General features: G+C 51.9%; 1 protein-coding gene across 1 annotated transcript; it reads right to left on the bottom strand.

Annotated features, from left to right (window-relative positions):
- Positions 1 to 1,678: 1,678 nt before the first annotated feature.
- On the bottom strand, positions 1,679 to 5,542 carry VAMP2 (vesicle associated membrane protein 2). The gene is made up of 5 exons (XM_080923046.1): positions 5,417 to 5,542; positions 4,791 to 4,911; positions 4,155 to 4,313; positions 4,011 to 4,062; positions 1,679 to 3,420 (listed from the first exon to the last, which is right to left on the bottom strand). Coding segments are annotated over exons 1-5 (351 nt in total). The 5' UTR covers positions 5,419 to 5,542; the 3' UTR covers positions 1,679 to 3,403.
- Between the last annotated feature and the right edge of the window lie 1,856 nt (positions 5,543 to 7,398).

Below are 7,398 nucleotides of genomic sequence, written 5' to 3'. Positions count from 1 at the left end.
AATGACTGTCGCCTTCTATATATTTTTTATGGGCCCGGCCGGCCAGCCGGCTCCAAGAAAGCCAGCTCATCACCCATAACCTCACAAGAGATTGAGATGCAGAGGTTACATAATCTGTCGGAATTAAACTATTCAGTGCTAAAATCTGAATCCAGGTCCCTGACACTGTAAAGGTAGCTCTGTATCATAGGGCCTATGGAAACATTAAACCTAGAAGTAAGTTCAGGAATTAAATGCAAAAAGCCTTAAAACTCTCCTTATAGGTAGAAGTTAGAATAGACTGAAGACACCTCAGCACTTTAGAACCTCTAAAATAACCTCCAATTGAAAGGCCTAAAAATAGAACACACACCCCTTTGCAGGGAGGGCGGGCCTAGACAGGTTTCTATATATTGCTCTGGCTGTCCTGGAACTCAGTTTATAGACCTCCCCAAACCCAGAGATCACCAGTCCACCTGCCTTTGCCTCCCTAGTCTCCGACTCCGATAATCTGTTTTTAAAAGTACCTCTAATAGGTTTTTTTGTTTTGTTTTGCAAGACAGGATTGCTCTGTGTAACATAGCCCTGGCTGTTCTGAACTCTTTGTAGACCAGACTGGCCTTGAACTCAGAGATCCACATGCACTACCTCCCAAGTACTGGGCTTAAAAGTGTGCCCTCTTATTTCATGGCTAGATATGATGATGCACACCTTTAATCCCAGCACTTATAGGCAGTCAAGTGTGAATTTGAGGCCTGGTCTACATCGTGAATTCCAGGACAGCCAGAGCTACATAGTCAGATTTTGCTTAAAAAACAAAAAACAAAACAAAAAAAAAACCCACCTTTTCTTTTATTTATTTATTTTAGACAGGGTTTCATTATGTAGACCAGGCTAGCCTCACAATCAAGAGATCAGCTTGCCTCTGCCTCCTATACATGTGGATTAAAGGCCTGCACCATCCCTGTCCCCTGTAGAGGTTCTTAACCAGTCCTCTCACCCCAGTCTCTCTATTCACCTGTCCTGGAGAGGCAAGGATCACCCTGATCCAGCAAGTACCACACTCACTGACAGTGACTAGTCCCTAATGCCCTGAATACAGTGGGAAACCAGAATGCTACCTATTTCCTATATAGCTACATCTTAACGATGTTCCAAGAAGTACATGGGAATAAGGATGCTTACAGTTCCAGAGTTCAGAAATGACAGCACAGTGCAAGGGTAGTGTCCCGTCTACAGCTAGCTTTATGTCACAGCTTTGTCTCATCAAGCTGATCCTTTCAAGCATTCATTAACCCATCTGGATGTCTGGCACTGAGATGGACAGGGTAAAAAATGCCCACACAAATGGCCCAGGAGTACATGGCTAAGAGAGAGCCTAAGGGGTAGCTAGAAGTGAAATTTAGGAGATAAAGAAGTTCTGTGGTAGCAGCACACTCCAGGCCAGGAGAGGGAAGCTGGTAATCCCAGACTGCAGAGTTCACCTGGCTTGGACACCAGGTGCTTTAGTGATACTTCCGATTCTCATCTGCTGGTGCCTCATGTGGCCACTCCAGGAATTACACTTTGCAAAGGCCCAAGGTCAGAGCCTGCGGCAACAGGCCAGCCAACTCTTCCCAAACAATCTTTCAACCACCCCATACCTGAAAATCCAATACTCTTATACTCATTAAGAAAAAAGATTTTGGACACAACCTGGTTACTCATTACACGTTTATTGTACATTTTCACAATCTGGATGCGCCACAGAATTGGGGGCATGGGGCAGGGGAAGAAGGAAGGCAGGGGACACTGGGATAATATTGGGGGTCTAAAACACAAGCACCCCCACCCCCAGCATCTCTCCTACCCTTTCACACCACAGTTTAGATCTCCTTTGTTCCCCTCCACACAGAAAACCTGGTGTGTGTGTGGGAAGAGTTTGGGGACCCCCCCAGGCAGGTTAAGGGGCTGTTCCCTCAGACCCCTAAAACTGTGCCATTTTTAAAGATTAGATCCTTCCTCTATCATTGTACCCAATAGGGAAATAGCTTTTCTTTCTCTCCTTCTCTCTCTCTCTCTCTCTCTCTCTCTCTCTCTCTGGACTCAACAGCCCTGGAGAAGGACAAGGATCCCCATACTCCAGCAAGTTCCGTACACATATTGGCAGTGACTAGTACCCCCACCCTGAATACAGGGGGGCAGTCAGAGGAGCTGGGCAGTGATGGGGGGTAATACCCCCAGATTGGGGAGGAAAGTTTTCAGTCCAACCTCTAGCAAGAATGAAGCCAGAGATTTCAGGCAGGAATTAGGGGGATTCTGTTTTGTCCCACACCTCCCCAAGGCAGTGATGACCCCCACACACACTGGAGCCACCCCTCCTCAAAGAACCAGATTGTGATAAGCCCCCAGTTCTCCTGGTGGGAGGAGGCAGCAGATCAGGCAGATGGGAGGGAGGGAGACCCCCTGGGAATGTCAGTTGAATGCCCCACAGGAAAACTGGGGAGCAGGAATGTAGGGAGACCCCGGTGGCAGAATTATTGGCCCATCATAACAACACTAAACTCCAAGACACTTGCACACCAGCTGGGGGAGGGAGAGGAGGGTACGAGGTGTGGAAAATGGGGTAAGGGAAGCAACCTAGACTAGAGGGGCTGGGAGGAGGCAACCTTGGGATCCAGAGCAGCCTGGTTCCCCAAAAGCCCAGGCTCCCCACCACCTGCAGATAATGTCGTGCAAATAAAAGTGTGATAAGAGGACCAATGGAGACTAACTTCGGAAAAGAAAGAAAAGAAACCACAGAAGAGTGAAGAGTGATGGAACAGAAAGGAAGGAACCGAGGGAAAAAAATAAAAGAGAGACAGCTTATGCAAATGATATGCTAATCAACATGTTGGAAGCTCCCAGAAAACCTTGGGATTCTTAGGACCAAGTGGAACCAGTCTCAGAACCTCCCAAGGAATACAAAGATGCAACCTAGGGAAGCCTAGACAGGTGGGGTGTTTTGTTTGTTTCTGTGGGGTTTGCTTTTTGTTTTGGGAGGGTCTGGAATTGTAAAGGGAAGATAGGGGAAGGACCGGTTAAACCCAAGGGAAGGAGGATAGGGGCTATTGCATAGCAGATGCAAATGGAGGGACTTGGGGCTGATCAGGAAAGAGGAAAAGGGACAGAGGGTGAGAGAGAGAAGTGATGGGAACCTCAGGAAGGGGTGTTAAGGACAACCGGAAAAAATCTTCTAGTAATAAAACTACAAACAGACCAAATATATATAATATTATATATGTATAAATAACAGCTGGCTATTTACAGGGGGCACACACACGGACACACACACACACATACACACGGATCCAAGGGAGGGGGCTGAAAGATATGGCTGAGAGGTGGAGGATCGGCTGGGGATGGGGGAGAGGCCCTTCTTAGGCAGGGCAGACTCCTCAGGGATTTAAGTGCTGAAGTAAACTGTGGAGAGAGGGCAAGAGGACGAGGGAGAGGGGAAAAGAGAAAGAAAGCAGTGTGTCAGGCCTGGCCCTGTTCCGAACCTCCCCACCCCCCACTGGCTGACATCCCTTCCCTCTCTGCCTCAGTTTCTTCAAAAGGACTTGATGGGGGTATTGAGATCCCTTAAACTCCACGACTGGACAAAGGGGCATAAACCCTTTGATGCACTGGGCATGTGAGACAGCTTTCAAATAGTGGAGAAAGTGCATCCCGGTGGTTGGTGTCCAACGCCCTCAACCTGTCCTGTCTCCTACTCTCCAGTTTTAGAACCCCAAACTGAGCTTTTAGGCTCAAAGGGGTCCTTGAAGAGCACCAGGGACCCACCCAGTACTCCTATCCCCAAAATCTTAATCAGATTACCCATAGCCAGGGAAAGTGAGGCTAAACAACACTCAGTTTTGGGGCTCTAGATGAGTCAGAACTGCCAACAGCAGCAAAATGTGTTTTGGCTTTAGAGTGAAAACTAGGTAATGACCTTCAAAGCCCAGACTCCACAGGGAAACCCTCTACCCCTCCAGGGAAAGGGCCCTGGCCACTCCCGCCCAACTCACCGATGATGATGATGAGGATGATGGCGCAAATCACTCCCAAGATGATCATCATCTAGGAGTGAGAGGGAGGTGAATGAGGTGAGGTGACCCCCCCCCCACTCACCCACTGGCCCTCCCACCTGTCCCCATCTCCTTTCCCTTTACCTTGAGGTTTTTCCACCAGTATTTGCGCTTGAGCTTGGCTGCACTTGTTTCAAACTGGGAGGCCCCTGCCTGGAGGGCATCTGCGCGATCATCCAGCTCCGAAAGCTTCTGGTCCCTCTCCAGGACCTTATCCACATTCACCCTCATGATGTCCACCACCTGGGGGAGGGATCCACGAGGTAGGGAGGTGTGCCAAGGCAGGCCTCAAGGAGGGTACTTCTTGAACATATCCCCATGGTGGCACACATGGAACATGCACCCCGATGTTTCCAGGCTAACATGCCAAGGACATACAACAGAACATGCCTAGCATACCTGGGGACATGCAAGGAGCACACATCAGGGGCATGCCGCCACCTTAGAGCTCGGATGCTCAGCAACACCCTCTATCTATAGGGCCTGGATCAGCCTATCACCAGAGCACACCTGCCCCAGCCGGCACACCCCAGGTTAGCACAACAGATTCATCCTGCAGCCCTAGCAAGAGGATGCTGATAGGGAGACAGAGAGGGGATTCGGCAGGTCTAGGACCCAAATCCACATGTATAAACTGTCATTACCTTCAACCCAAGATGGGCTCCCACACCCATTTGCCAGCTCCATCATCCTGCATCTTTGACACACACATATACTCACCTCATTCACCTGGGCCTGGGTCTGCTGCAGTCTCCTGTTACTGGTAAGATTTGGAGGAGGTGCAGGGGGGCCACCCTCGCCGGCCGGGGCGGCAGGCGGGACGGTGGCAGCGGTAGCCGACCTAAGGAAGAGCAACGGATTAAGACTCGGAGCCTGAAGCCTCTGGCCCTATGGCCGGGGCTCCACCCATCCACCTGTCCATCCATAGTCCCTCCAGTCCTCTCTTGAGCGAGAAGGCCACCCGATGGGAGATATAGCCACTCTAAGGCCCCAAAGCGGTCGAGCTGCGTGACCTTGAGAGACCCTCCTCTTGCCTCAATTTCCCCTCCTGCTAAATGAGGGCGACCTCGTAGATGCTGCCCGGGGTCGACCCAAAATGACTGACGGCCATGGTGACAGGGGCGGGGCGGAGGGTGGACGGTGGGTCCGCTCCCTCCCGCGGCCATCGCCCGTGCCTGACCGCATGGGACCCGGTTCCGGGCATCCGCGCGCAGTCATGGGCACCAGCCTGGCCCGCGGCACGAGAGGCGCGAGCGGGACCCCCGTGTTTCCCGACCCATTCCCTGGGGTGGCGGCCCGCAAGGGGCAGAACATCCCGGGTGGCGAGTGGCAGGCGGCTGACTTACATGGCGGGGGTAGCGGGCAGAGGACTTGGCAGAGGCAGTGACGGCGGCGGCGGTGGCTCGCGCTGGCTCCGACTGGCGCTGGCTACCCGGGACTGGAAGATGGCGGCCGCACGTCACCCGCATCCGGGCACTGCGGCGTGGGCGGGGCGCGGCAGGCGACACGTCGCTAGCGGACCGCGGGGGCGGGGCGCTGCAGGGCCGGGGGTCGTCTTGTTGGGTCTGTCGGCCTCAGGCTGTGGGCCCAGCTCGCCAACCCACCGCCGCCCCCAAGGCATCTGACACCTGCCTCTTTTGGCACCCACAACCGAGATCCATACATCCCCTCCCCCCCAAATTACATCCTCATCTTTAAAGAGGATACACCGGGTCCTTACGCCATATAGTCCAATGTCTCATCCTACAACCTGGTCTTAACACATGGTGTATGAGGGTGGAAAAGCGACCAAGGCAGGTGCCAGAGCAATACTGATAGCTGGGATCCTAACGCTGGAATGGAGAGGAATCTTGAGAACTAATCTCACCCATCACCCTGCAATTGAATGTCTCAAGGGAAGTCTGAGGCTTCTGATTTCCTAGCAGAATATGGGCAAAAAGAGTACACACACACACACACACACACACACACACACACACTCGCACAGCGCTGTGAAAACTGCCCCTCCTTACAAAGGAAGTTCGGACCAGATGTGTTTGGCAGTCAAAGCTTGAGCAGGCCCCACAAAGATTAGACAAGCTAAAGACTCCCGGAAGGACCAAGACAGGTGGTGCTGCAGCCTGGACCCCCGACTGGGGTCAACTGCCCCACCTTAGCTTTGATTCTAGCAGAGAGCCTGGGCTGAAAAGAGACAGTAGTCAAGGGTGGTAGCACTTGAGGTGCTTAAGGTTACAGCCACTTTACATGTGGATTAGTCCCACACACGTGACCTTGATAGAACCAACAGCCTTTCCCTGGACCCTAAATACTAACTGCATCACATAGGGAGACACTCAATATTCGTCCAATGACTTAATCTAGATAACACGATAGGATATTGTCTTAGACCTGGTCCACTCCTGACTGCTCCATTTTAAGAACACTAAACAGCCACAGCAGCTGTACACACACACTCCCATCCTGCATCTAGGGAGAGAAAGAACCAGGGAGCAGCTGTCGATTTAGCAAGCCTCCAGGGTGAAGGAGGCATTTTAGAGGAGGACTAGTAGCTCTGAGGTGGGAGTGCTCAATTATCACCACCACCACCACCACCCCCCACCCCCAGAGCCTTTTTCCGAAGAGCCTGGCCGGGTCTGTCTTTCCTCCTCCCACTCTGGGCTTCCCAGGGCCTCCTGTGCTGCAGTGCCCATCCCCCTCCCGGCAGAAGCCCCAGGACAAGTTCTGTAATCTGAAGTGTGAGTTCCCAGCTGTCTGGGGGAGGTGAAAGAGCAGGGGAGTATGTACTGGGTGCAGACTTCCTCACGCTTCCTGGAGCAGCCATTAGCCTGGTCTTTGTGAGGCTGGGCTCCTGAAAAGAGCAGCTTTGGAGGGGGCTGTTCAGATCAGCTGTGAGGCGCTAGTTTTCCATCCCTGAGACCACTTTACTTTCTAATCAGAGAACAAAGATGCCAAATTCCATTATTTCATGTTCAAATGCCTTAGTGTCTGATAGAAACATCATTGAGAGTGGGGAAAGAGAAACTGATCAGACAGACAGACAGGTTCACACGGGCGCGCACGCACGTGTGTGTGTGTGTGCACACACACACAGGAACCAAATACCCCCGCAGGTAAGACTGCAGACCCTAGTTTAGGGATAATACCCATGTTGCCTCGCCAAATGCAGAGGCTATGGGGAGAGATAGAGCCCCAAACAAATTTGGAGAGGTTAGGCCTTGGCACATTTCTGGGAAAGTTGTTCTTCCCAGTGGATTCTGGGAACAGCAAAGGCAGTGTGAAAATGAAGGCACGTGTGAAGGGTGGGAAGGACTCAGTAGGATTCATCTTA

The sequence above is a fragment of the Micromys minutus genome (genome assembly GCF_963924665.1).
Source record: "Micromys minutus genome assembly, chromosome: 10".
In the NCBI taxonomy this organism is placed as follows: domain Eukaryota; kingdom Metazoa; phylum Chordata; class Mammalia; order Rodentia; family Muridae; genus Micromys; species Micromys minutus.
The sequence above is the reverse complement of the archived record's forward strand: the minus strand, read 5'-3'. Positions and strand labels throughout refer to the sequence as shown.

Coding starts and splice junctions, on each gene's coding strand:
- VAMP2 (XM_080923046.1), bottom strand. Junction 4,314..4,790: donor CCCAGGCCCAGGTGAATGAG/GTGAGTATATGT, acceptor TCCCTCCCCCAG/GTGGTGGACATCATGAGGGT. Junction 4,063..4,154: donor ACTGGTGGAAAAACCTCAAG/GTAAAGGGAAAG, acceptor TCTCACTCCTAG/ATGATGATCATCTTGGGAGT.